This window comes from Cololabis saira, chromosome 17 (genome assembly GCF_033807715.1).
Source record: "Cololabis saira isolate AMF1-May2022 chromosome 17, fColSai1.1, whole genome shotgun sequence".
Classification (NCBI taxonomy): domain Eukaryota; kingdom Metazoa; phylum Chordata; class Actinopteri; order Beloniformes; family Belonidae; genus Cololabis; species Cololabis saira.
The window spans coordinates 39,644,325-39,657,683 of NC_084603.1; the positions used below are offsets into that span (position 1 = coordinate 39,644,325).

At 38.7% G+C, this 13,359-nt stretch overlaps 1 protein-coding gene across 1 annotated transcript in view; it reads right to left on the minus strand.

The window, feature by feature from the left end:
* Positions 1-1,581: 1,581 nt before the first annotated feature.
* Positions 1,582-13,359, minus strand: part of vps8 (VPS8 subunit of CORVET complex) — an 87,079-nt gene continuing 75,301 nt past the window's right edge. Inside the window, exons 42-45 of the mRNA XM_061744720.1 lie at positions 6,952-7,114; positions 5,741-5,791; positions 3,541-3,621; positions 1,582-2,052 (exon numbers count right to left, since the gene is read on the minus strand). Coding sequence (XP_061600704.1) covers positions 1,927-2,052; positions 3,541-3,621; positions 5,741-5,791; positions 6,952-7,114 — 421 coding nt within the window. The 3' untranslated portion in view covers positions 1,582-1,926. The remainder of the gene's footprint in view (positions 2,053-3,540; positions 3,622-5,740; positions 5,792-6,951; positions 7,115-13,359) is intronic.

Genomic DNA, 13,359 nt, shown 5'->3' on the forward strand with positions numbered 1-13,359 from the left:
AGGTCCAGTAGAACCAGTATGGACACTAATCCCTTATCTGAGGTCCAGTAGAACCAGTATGGACACTAATCCCTTATCTGAGGTCCAGTAGAACCAGTATGGACACTAATCCTTATCTGAGGTCCAGTTTAAAAAAAAAAAGATTTAAAAACTAATAAGAGAACCTTAAAATCGATCCGATGGGATGGTTTGGATGGGTGGAAGTTCAGCAATACCTTACATTCTACAATATCACCATGAAACCATTACAACAGTTTAGGTATGTTTATTGTGTTAGCGTTGAGTCTTTAGTGTAATCTAATGTACAGTATTTTATAGTGAGTAGGAAGAAACACTTAAAGAACGTTAGATACATATATTAATCAAATTCAGTATTTATGATTTCAAATGTACTTTTCACTTTGCTTTGCATACATTTTCCTCATGAAAAGGTTTATCATGTTAAAACATTTTCTGAATCAAGAATGGACCAGATCTTAGAGGAAGTATTTAGTGTTGGGTTTCCTCACTAGTTTATGTACATGTATGAATGATTGTTCTAGTATCAACTAACTTTCATTCATGTAAACAACTAATAGAGGGTCTGCATTGACGTCACTTCCCCACTGGACCAGCCCCCTTACTGCACTGAGTGGTGAAAACAGCTGCAACTAGTGGAGAAGACGGGATAACAGCTGATTATCAGCTTAAATTAAAGGCAGTTGGACTTGACAGTGACCTGTACAGTTACCCCAAGAACCAGTGGTCCATGACATTAATATTTGGTACAGTTACCAAGAACCAGTGGTCCATGGACATTAATATTTGGTACAGTTACCAAGAACCAGTGGTCCATGGACATTAATATTTGGTACAGTTACCAAGAACCAGTGGTCCATGGACATTAATATTTGGCCACGAATCCAGTTTCCTGATATTTATATTAACTTAATTTCTACGCCGGGGAAATACACGAAGCAAAGCTTGAAGGCTTACAAAAGTCTTGACGCTTGGTCCGACTTCAAGGCAGGATTTGTTGTAGAAATTAAAGTGATGAGGACACCGAACTTTATGATTTGACCGTTTAACGTTAGCTACCCAAAAATCCAACATTACCTGATACAAAATGGGAACCACAAATCCACGTTTCTGTGTCTGGAATCCAGTTGTTTCTGTGAATTGCAGCGATCCATTTGTCTCTCTTAAGCTTATTTTTCATCAGTCTGTAAAACGATAACTCAGATTTCTTGCTAAATCTATGAGTACAGTCGATCACACAACAGCTCTTTCCCATTTTAGATGTTTTCCAGTTGCTCAAACTGAAAGTTTACGCTGACACTCAGTCTTTCTGACACTCAGTCTTTCTGTCACTCAGTCTTTCTGTCACTCAGTCTTTCTGACACTCAGTCTTTCTGTCACTCAGTCTTTCTGTCACTCAGTCTTTCTGTCACTCAGTCTTTCTGACACTCAGTCTTTCTGACACTCAGTGGGCGTAACCCGCTGTGATCTGTGACGTCATGCACATTCCCTCTATTTACACACTTAACGTCCACTGTAGTTTCACCAGAAAAACAAATCAAATCAACAGCCAAAGTGTGTTGTTTATTCATTTATTTGTAGTCAGATCAAAAGTACAGATATGTCGTTTAAAAAGATGCCAAGTTAATTTAAATTTGAGCATATCAAACAAAATGATCCCTTCATTCCTCGTGAAGGGGATGAAGCTGAAAATGTATGAAAAGTATCTGTTATAGCTTAAATCTGAAGCTGTGCCAACGTATCCTGACGACGAGGAGGAATGAACCTTCAGACGGTTCAGCCAGCTGGGACAACGGATAAAAGAACGGGACAAAGTCTCACACGGGTGTCAAGAAGCAGTGGGTGATCAACGCTGGCACTGATGTCTCATGAAACTGGAGGGAACGTGGAAGTGAAAACATGAGGATGCTATTCTTCCAGTAGCGGCGGCGGACAGAGCTTCAGGTAGCAGCTGTCTGGGACCGGCTGGACGGGGAACGGTCGTCCTGCAGGCTCACCCGTCTGACCCTGGGACAGTTCTGAGAGGATGGACAGCTGGAACACACAAACAGCTCTCCTTCAATCAAATGAACATGGTCTCAAAACCTGTTGTCCACCTGCTCTGATGTGTCTTATCATTGTGTGCTCTGATAAACATCACATTTGATATTGTGACTTAGAGAAACATCAGATCATATTTAACAGGAAAAATACATATAGAAAAGTTAATTCCAGCGCTTTCACATACAGGACTGTCTCAGAAAATTAGAATATTGTGATAAAGTTCTTTATTTTCTGTAATGCAATTAAAAAAACAAAAATGTCATACATTCTGGATTCATTACAAATCAACTGAAATATTGCAAGCCTTTTATTATTTTAATATTGCTGATTATGTCTTACAGTTTAAGACTAAGATTCCCAAAATATTCTAATTTTTTGAGATAGGATATTTGAGTTTTCTTAAGCTGTAAGCCATGATCAGCAATATTAAAATAATAAAAGCATTGCAATATTTCAGTTGATTTGTAATGAATCCAGAATGTATGATATTTTTGCATTACAGAAAATAAAGGACTTCATCACAATATTCAAATTTTCTGAGACAGTCCTGTACATTCACTTGCCAATGTATAACACTTATCAATGTCATAATCATGTAATGAATCATATTACTGTGAAAATGTCAACATTTAAGCATGAGTATGTTAAAGAAAGAAAACCTGAACTACTACCATGCTTCTGAAAGGTGAAACATATGGCGCTTTTCCACCAGTACCTACTCAGCTCGACTCTCGTCCACTCGGTTTGGTTCTTTCCTACTAGGGGTCCAACTCACAGCAGCTTCACCCCAACCTCCTACTTCTGATCTGGGTGGTGAATTGTTATGGAAAAGAAACCAGGCCGAGATGAGTAGAACCGAGTAGGTGGTGGTGGAAAAGCGCCAATAGATGTGTTGAATTTTAAAAAAAGGTATAAAGACATGATGATGGATAAGTACTGACTTGTTCCCGGGTAATGGAATGATGTCATAAAGAAAGGAAACAAAAGGATAGTACATTGAGTATTATTTTGATAAACACTGAAGTAATCCTTTTTTTTTTAACATGTGTGTACAGATACATGCATGTATGTAAGTGTAAGCATGTGTAGTGTACATATGTATGTGGATATGTAATGTGCTTGTATATATATGTATGTACATGTATGGATATATGTGTAGGTACGTCATAAGCAGACAGGTATGCATGTATATGTGCATATGCTTTTTGTTATTGTTAGCTATTATTCATTTGTGTTTATTTCATACAAGGAAAATGTCTCAAACATGTCAGACAAAAGACATTTTGAAATGTAAGAAGGGGGGGCATTCATAAGCCGAGGCTTAAGCCCTGACCCTTTGGTCGTGACCTAAGTGTTCAGGCTTGGTGGTGACCAATAAATATTTTTCATACATTCATTCATTCATTCATTCATTCATTCATTCATTCATTCATTCGACTGCAGGAGTGAATGTGTAGGTAATTAAATATTAGTTAATACCCTGGACGGTCCTCGGTATAACGAGCGCGTCTCATCCCAGGACAGTTCTTGCTGAAGGTCCAGTGAAACTACAGTAGCGACCTGGAGCAAAACAGAACAGAAGGGATGTGGATAAAACATGAAATAACATAAAATAAAAGAAGATGAAACATGAAAATAACCTAAAATATTACACTTTAACGTATTTTAACTCCAGTTTTATATTGAAGAGGTGGGTTTATTGCATAAATATTTCATAGTGCTCTGACATGACTGATTGCTGAGACTGATTGTCTGACAAGCTGGAAATTGAAACATAGTTGGTTATGACTGTTGTTCAATGTATTTTTTTCTTTCTTTTTTCTGTATTAGATCAGTTGTGAAGTTCTAGTCTACAAATGAAATGAAATTGTGGACTGCTTTTCAGACTTTTTTGATGAACTCAGATGAACTCTTAAATGTGCAGTGTTTTTGTTTTGTTTTGTGTTATATTCTCATTTCATTGTCTTCATTTTGTGGAACGTCTCTGCTTTTTTTGCAGAGTATTTTTAATTTGATATTCTCTTTATCTATTTGAAATGTATTTGGTTTGCTTTTATTATGTTATGTTTAGTACAGTACTATTTTAAAATGTTGGCGGACCCCAGGAAGATTAGCTGCAGTCATGCTGTAGCTAATGGGGATTCTAATTAAACAATTAAACAATTAAATCATCAACCTGTGACATCTAGAGAGCAGGGGCCTCGTTTATAAAGGTTGCACATTATGGAGCGACACAGATGGAGGTAACCTGGTGTCACATTCAAGTCATACATGTAACTTCCTATGAGACTAACATCCACGTGATGGTGAACAAGCAGCTGCAGCAGCAGAGACTCCGTACAGACACGGCCTTCAACTACACCTTTAACACAGTTCAGAGTTCAGGGATTTCCTTCATTTAGGAGATCCTTCCTGCCCACAGCAATAAACCTCTACAAGGAACCTCGGAATAATAATAGTAATAATAGTAATAATAATAATAATAATAATAATAATAATAATAATAATAATAATAATAATGCCCACATTATGGGCATTATGCCCACAGCAATAAACCTCTACAAGGAACCTCGGAATAATAGTAATAATAATAATAATAATCAATTTTATTTGTAGAGCGCTTTTAAACAAAACAACAGGATAAAAAAGATAGGAGATAAAAGATAAGATAAAGTATAAGAAACAAATCACACATTAAAAGCTGTTCTGAAGAGGTGAGTTTTGAGATGTGGTTTAATTAATGGTATAATTAGATGTCAATGCAGTACTATCATCAGTCTACGGCAAAGTACATATAAAGTGGTTTTGTAAAGTGTTTCCGAAATTACAATACCTTTTTGGATTAAAGAAAATACATCTTAAAGCAAAACATTGTTGCTTGGAAACCAAAAGTAGAATATTGTGCGGGAGCAAAAGTTCAGAGCGTTGATGGTGTTTCAGGGAGAATAAGTGGTATTTCACAAGAGTGTTGTATAACTGAGTATTTAAAAGTGGCATTCATGCAGACCTCAGGTCCAAGCACTGGAAGGAACACAAGTGTGTGTGTTCTAGGCCTGAAGACGTGGAAATCATGACTACTGGAACAATTCATTTCACTTCTTGGTTAAGAAAGTATTTTTGAGTTGAACTGGATTACTATTACATAAGCACTCAGAGCAGTACGTTTATTTATCATACATCTTCAAAATAAAAAGGCTACTAGAGTGCCTGACTGATATATACAGTATGTATTATGACAAATGTGTATCAATCAGTGTAACTGCTGAGTGAATATCCTGCACCAGGACGGTGATGCTCATGCGTTATGAGGATGGAGGAGGATAGTAACGGTAGGATCAGGATGATACAGGTTTTAGGGAGCAGGATGAATACTGGCTAATATGCTGATTTAGATTTCGTGTAGCAATCCAGTTTTAAGTAAGTACGGTTTATTTATCCTGCCTTGCTTTAATTTATGTTAACTGGTAATGTAATTTGATTTACAAGAATAACAGGAATAATCAGAGTAATCATTTTATTTGGTCTAATGAATAAATCTATGTAAGTAATGCGAGTGAGTGTGTGGCAGTAAGAGGAAGCTAGCGGCGCTGTAAAAGCCTTGAGTGCTCCTTGGACTTGAAAGGTGCTATTTAAGACAGTTTTGCTGTAGACACTTTCATGTTTCATGATAAAACCTTACCTTCTTCCCATGAGACACTGGAATTGAGTCATGTGTTGATGTGATGCGACTCTGAAACACAAGGACGGTTTGTTCAATACTGTTGGATGTTAAATAACAGATCCCTTCATGTACTCAGAGATCTTCAGAGTACACTGGCTTTTACACTAGTACCTACTCAGCCCTACTCGACTCGCCTTTGCACTTCTCCACTAGGGGTCTAACGTGCCGAGTAGATACTTTTCTGTAACTATTCTGCCGAGGTTCTAAGCGGCTGAGTCGGCTGTATCTGACATCATCACACTACAGGCCACCGATTGGTCGGGGGGTTGGAGTCAGACGTCTGAGTCAGACGGAGGAAATCAGAGAAAGAGACTCTGACGGATTCTTGTTCATTTTGTTCAACCAGCAATGGCAGCACAAAAGTCTGTTTCACGATCCAACTCTGAGGTGCAGATGTTCATAAACCTGGTGCTGAGGAGAGAATTAAAAAGGGATGTAGACGGAGATAAGGAACGACCAGATCTACCAGGAGCTCTGTCTCTTCATAGCTGCTCACGGCTCCAGCTGACTTTTCAGCAGCACTGAGAAAAACTAACAAAAAATTAAAAAGCGTTGCCGCTTGAAGCTTCTCTCACTCTCATTTTCTAACTTGGTATCAAACAGAAGCCACGGATCCAGCAGCACATCTATCATCTCCTCCAGGTTCTACATCTTTAGTGTTGTTGTCTTCTTCATTTAGATACACAATCAAATACGTCACAGCAGCTTCTCCAACCTCCTACTTCTGCTCCAGGTGCTGGATTGTTATGGAAAAGAAACCAGGCCGAGTTAAGTTGAGTAGAGATGAGTAGGTGCTAGTGGAAAAGCGCCATAAAAGTTTTATGCAAATGCCTATGTGGAACTTATCAGTTAAGTTAAAGAAAAAAAAAAAAAATCAGAGACAGTTGTCACTAGAGCACTTACTAGAATATACCTGATTATCAGGTGCAATCAAAAGGCTGTCATGATTCTTGTTCTTTGACTACGTACTACAGTTTAATTACTTCATTATCTTTGTTGGAAATTCAACCTGAATGGGAGTGCAGGAGGTTGCCCGTACCGCCATCAGATTTTCTTTTTTTGAGATCCATTACAATCTTATTTTATGAAAAAAAACTAAAACAAAAAGAAACTGGGACAAATATCTTAGCCCTCAAGATTTGTTCTCTTATGAAGCACAACGTACAAACCTGAGCCAGAGATGTGGTGCGTGCTCTGTTTGGTTCTGTAGGGCGGCCCTTTCCTCCGTGGCTGGAACACTTGTAGCACCTCCACTGCTGCAGCAGCTCGGACGCAGCGCCCCACCCACACTCCTTCTGCTGCAGGCACTGCACGTGGTACAGGTGGCCACAGCTGGAACACACACACAGGTCAAATCAGTGAGTGTTATCCAGAGTGAGGGAAAACATGAAGGACAAAATAAGAACCATATTAAATATTTAAAAAAAAATAGCAAAGTCATACATGGGAAACAGCGAAAATATTACTCTCTTCATCAACACTGTGTTGGAAACAAGGAATTCTGTAAACGGTTTCTAATGACTGCATTTACATGCAGTCAATAACCCTTTTAAAACCTGAATATTGGCAATAACCCGGTTTTGCACGGCCATGTAAACACCAATAACCCTTTTGAATAACCAGAATTTGCTCATATTGGGGTTTTTAAAAACCCCAATATGACCCCTGGGTTACTCCTTTTAAAACCTGAATATTGGGTCATGTAAACACCAAACGGAATATCCTCATCAAACGGAACAGGAATTTGTTTTCTGCACATGGGAATTGCGTCATGATGTTCTCCGTGCGTCGCTGGTTTGATCCAGATATCCCAAATGATTAATTACCATGTAAACGGAATATTCCCAATGTTTCAGTAGCCGGAATATTAGCAATAACCCCAATTTTGACTGCATGTAAACGTAGTCAATGTTTCCAACCTCTGCAGTCATTTTACTTAAGACTGAATTGGTAATATCACATTTTTACAAAAAGCCATGCACAAATACCCTGTGTAGTTTGAGGTTAACAACCCATGTTATCAGGATTAAAGGCACTGCATTAGACTTTAAGTCATATTCATCTAATAGATTTCAATTTGTTAACATAAATAAGGAGTTTTTGCTCATGTAGTACATGGAGTACACGGAGTTCTGCAGGGTCCAGTTCTTGGACCGTTTCTTTTTAACCTCATATTTGCTTCCATTGGGTAATATTATTAGATGCATCTAATTTCTATTGCTATGCTTATGATACTCAGCTATACCTGTCCATAAAACCTAGGAAAACTCACCAGTTCATTAGACTACAAGCATGCCTTAAGGACAAAAAGACCTGGATAACTCAAACTTTCTCAAGCTTTTCTTTTTTGGGGGAATTATGTTTATAGACAATTAAAAAAAGCAAGAAAAAAAGCAGACGTTATCTGGTGTTATACAAAACAGAAAAGGTTTGTAAGACAGTTTAGGGGAGAGTGGCATCTCTTTACTCTACAACATGCAATGTTACAACATTTAGAGATTTTTTTCACCAAGATCTTGTGTAGATGATAGAAAACTTCCTTGCACTGCAGGTGACTGGCATCCCTTTATTTGGCACTTTTACCCTGATGGGCCCATCACTCTGGACTGGGGTAAATCTGAACTCATTAGTCACATGATATTTTTCTACTGAATCAGACTCCAATATTCATGCAAACTGAGGCCTTTTGTTTTCAGTCGGCTTCAAGTTTTTCTTAAGGCAACACAGCTCTTTAATCCTTTTTTCTCTCAAATCCCAGCTGACAGTTTGTGTTCAGGAAGCAGACACCTTGTCGCCCTTTAAGATGAAGCTTCAAATCTTCCATTTTGATTAAGTTCATAGTCGGGATGGTTGAGGTGACCTGAAACATCAATTTAGTTATGCTGCTATAGGCTGAGACTGCTGGGGGACCTCCCATGATGCACGTCTCCTTACTTGGTTCTCTTCAACTCCAAATGACCCTATTGTAGTTGTATTATTATAATTATTAGGGTCCTATTGAAATCGGGCTGTTAATTTTGGGCATGCCAACATAATGGCATGCCCAACTGTCCAAAACGGCGTTGTCAGTTTTGGAGCACAGCCTTCCACTAGCATAAAAAAGGAAACACCCCTAAACATGCCTTAAGTCTCCCTGAAAATAAATTGCAAAAAAAAAAAAAAAGCCCCAAAAAATTAGAAAAACTATTTTTACCACGCAAACAGTCAAAGTGGCCCGAAGCTCCATTTTGATGATAGCATTTTGCTAACAACACTGCAAAAACTCAAAATATTAACAAGAATATTTGTCTTATTTCTAGTTAAAATGTCTTGTTTTTAGTCAAAAAAATCTCATACTTAAAACAAGACTCATCACTGGAAAAAACAACAATTTTCACCTGTTTCTAGTAGATTTTCACTTAAAATAAGTAGAAAAATCTGCCAGTGGAACAAGATTTTTTTTGCTTGTAATGTGAAGATAAATCTTGTTCCACTGGCAGATTTTTCTACTTATTTCAAGTAAAAATTTACTTGAAACAGGTGAAAATTGTCAAATAACAGGTTATGTTTCTGGTAATGACTCTTGTTTTAAGTGTATTGAGATTTTTTGACTAAAAATTAGACATTTTAACTAGAAATAAGACAAATATTCCTGGTAAGATTTTGAGTTTTTGCAGTGACGCTAAAGTCTCGAAAAACCCGCTGCTGTGCACAAGCGGGTTTACAGCACTCTGATATGAAAGAAAAAAATCCCCAAAAAATAAAACACGCCTGAAAAAAACAAAGAAAAACAGGAAAATAAAGGCGATATATTAGTATCTAGAAAAAGTTTCCCTTTTCTTCGCATTATTGTTACGCACGCTTTTTCGTCCGTTAATGCGGCCCGAGCCGCAACGTGCACCCATGCATGGCATACATCGTTACATGCGTCACCCTGATCCCTCGATGGGCATTACTTTTCTCAGTCAAAAGTGTTACCGTGGCAACGCCAGCGGCTAGCAAGCGAAAAAGATTGCGAAAATTGCGCTTATTGCTCGGCCGATTGGCACTAAAGGACCGTACGACCTCAACCTCATGCCAATTAATATAGGTTTTGCGATTGAGCCAGAAATGTGGTGACACCTGGGGGGCGGTGGCCATAGGTGCAAGGGCCTGATTAAAGTTTGCTTGCAGCTTTCATTATTATTGTTATACAAGAATGGAAAGGATTAGGAATGAGCATATAAGAAGGACAGCTTAGGTTGGCTGTTTTGGACACAACGTTAGAACGGCCAGATTAAGATGGTTTGGACATGTGCAGAGAAGAGACAATGTACTGGTAGAGGGATGCTGATGATGGAGCAACCAGACTGCTGGCAAAGAGCAATCCCAAAAAGCCGATTTTCGATGTGGTGAAAGAGGACATGAAGATAATCGATGTGAGAGTGGAAGAGGCAGAGGACAGGGTCAGATTGAATAGAATGATTGGCTGTGCTGACCCGAAAAGAGAAAGCTGAAAGCAGCAGAAGACGTAAAAATGGAGTGCAGTGAAAAGAGCATTATATTTTTTGTTGTTGTTATTTTTAAAAAGAGATTACAATAGGTTTTCCACTAAAGATACACACCTGTGGTGATTTGTTATGGTTTATCTGTGTGACAGCAATGATGAAATAAAGAGTGTCAACAAAATTCCAGGAGTAGTGATAGGGTAGAGAGCTCATTTAGCTGATGAGCTCACTACATTGTTTTCCACCTACGAGTCCCTGCAGAGTGACGAGGGGGTGGTTTTGGATTCAGCCATGATTTGCTCACACTGGAACAAAACTGAAAGTTATGAATGGATGCTGAAGGAATGTTGGATTTTAGAATAGTGCAATGATTTGCAAATCCCATAAACCCATCTATTTTTCTCCAATCAAAAATAAACAACATATCAGATATTGATAACTGAGATAATTTGGCACTTCAAAAAATATTTGTTCATTGTGAATTTGATGGTACCGACACATCTCAAAAGAACTGGAACCGGGACAACAAAAGGCTGGAAAAGTAATTGGCACAAAGCAAAAACAACTGGGAGGAGCATTTGACAACTAATTAGCTCAACTGGACAACAGATCAGTGACCTGTTGGAGATTTAGGCCACGTTTACACATAGTATATATACACGTATTTACAAAAACAGATATTTCCCTCTCTACGTTTTGAAAAATACCATAATTTACATCAGATCGTTTTCAAAATCTCTTCATTTACACGAACCCGCATAAATATCTGTTAAGGTGCTATGAGCAGCCAAACCTACAGGGGGCAGTGTAACGAGAAGATAAAGTCATGCTAGCCAATCAGAATCCTGGAAAAAAACATCAACAAATGACACGAGTACCGTATTTTCCGCGCTATTAGGCGCACTGCATTATAGTGCGCACCTTCAATGAATGACGTATTTAAAAACTTTTTCCATATACAAGGTGCACCGCATTATAAGGCGCACTAAATATCTGGTAAAATACCGTACTATAGTGGCTGGGGTTGAGTTACGTATCTAACTGATGGAGCTGTGCTACAGCAAATGCTACAAAATCCTACAGCAAATTAAAAAAAACAAAAAAAAACAAGAAGAAAAATACTGTATTTCAAACTTTATTAACAAAATAAAAACCAGCTTTGCTCCGTTTCGTCAAAGTCCCCATTATGCGAGTCAGCGTCGCTGCTGTTGTCCTGAACGTCTGTGATGATTCCTGACGTTTTTAGCACCATTACTTTGGCGACTCCAACTACATTACCCACAATCCCCCTGACTACAGTAACAGAAATTACCGTAATGATCATATATAAGGTGCACTGCATTATAAGGCGCACTGCCGGTTTTTGAGAAAATTAAAGGCTTTTAGGTGCACCTTATAGTGTGGAAAATATGGTAACTGCTGTGGCCAAACAAATTGTAAAAACAGGTAACACACGTGACGCTGGTGACGTTTCTGTCGCATAATGTGAAGTTCTGAAGCCTAAATGTCCATTTCTCTCTGTTTACCAGCAAATGTGAAGACGGAGTTTTTGCAAATCTCCACTTTGGCCGGAGTTTTCAGAAATGATGGTTTTTGGAGACTTTGAGCTTCGTTTTCGTGTAAACGAATGGCCAAAACGCATGAAAACACCACCGTTTTTGCTACGTGTAAACGGGGCCTCAGTCAGACGTAAAGATGGGCAGATGTTCGGTGACAAACAAACAATTTCAGGAAAATGACCCTCTATGTAAAATTGAGAAAGGTGGCTCAGTGGTTACCTCTGATGCCTCACACCAAAAAGGTTTTTGGTTGGATTCTTGGCAAGGACCATTTTGTCTGGGTATATGGGATATGTTTTCTAAATTGTCCATAGTTCTGTGTGTGTCAAGAGGGACATCCGGCATAAAACATGTGCAAAATCGCTCCTAAAACATTCCCCTCCTAAACCTGCAGCTAATGGTCTCTTCCCTTCCCATACGGTTACACAGTGGTGAACAGCCCCATTTCTAAGGTTGGAAATTCAGGAATTGAGTTGTTATTTTAAAAGTGAGTCACTGAATTTCCACACCAACTTGACTTACCAAATGTCATCAGATAATATAAAAATTCATTCTGCAAACATGGGGCATTCCACTGCTTTGCTGAATTAAATGAGACACTAGCATTAGAATACAATTAGATACCAGGGAAATGAGACCGGACTAATGAAAACATACACTAATAAGATAGTTTTTGATAAGAAACCTCTCTTTCTATTTAAATGTTGTTTATTGTTACACACTTTAAAGCAGAGGCACTTGCTTTGTAAAATAAGTAGATTGGCTAACATGAAGTCAGAAATAAATAGGTTTATACTCCTAAAGCTCCAGTACAGGACAGCAGTTTAAGGAAGACTTTTTAAATGTACTTCAATGTATGACTATACAGTAATTCCTGGTTTTTCGCGGGGGTTACGTTCCAAAAAGAACCCGTGATAAGTGAAACCGCGAAGTAGCAACCTTTTTTTCTTTTATTATACAAGGCTTCAAATAGCGGAGATCAGCACCGCCCCGCCGAGACCCGAGTAACTGGATTTGAACGGGAGAAAATGAAAAATTATTATGAAAAAAATACAATAAGTACAGTAGGACAGATTGTGACTGGTGTGTATTTCCCTGCTCTTCTGATGCTGCTGCATCCTGACTCGCTCTGTAGCGTCTTTTTCTTCTAAATTCCGCGGTGCAGGTGTGTTTTTTCCAGAGAACATAGTTATGGGTCGTTGTTGTCGCTCTTTTTTCTTCTGGGCAAAAAGATTCTTCTAAACCGACATGGAATATATCTGAGACTGGCCGTTTCTCAATATGCGTTCTTGTCCGTTCTTGTGTTCTTGTGTCCTTGTGAAACGTCATCAGTCGCCGCCCAAGTACTGTCCCAATACACAAGTTCGCATTTCGCCAAGAACGGATAAAATTCCCGGAAGTGTTCTTGACACGCCCCTTTTACCGAGGATGCATCGGTCGGTAACTTGTGTGAACTTCTGAGTCATGAGTAACTGCAGGCAGGGAGTAGCGAGTGACATCACAGGGGGGCGTGCTGCGAACTAAGCACTGGGCGTACCGCAAACCAAGCCGC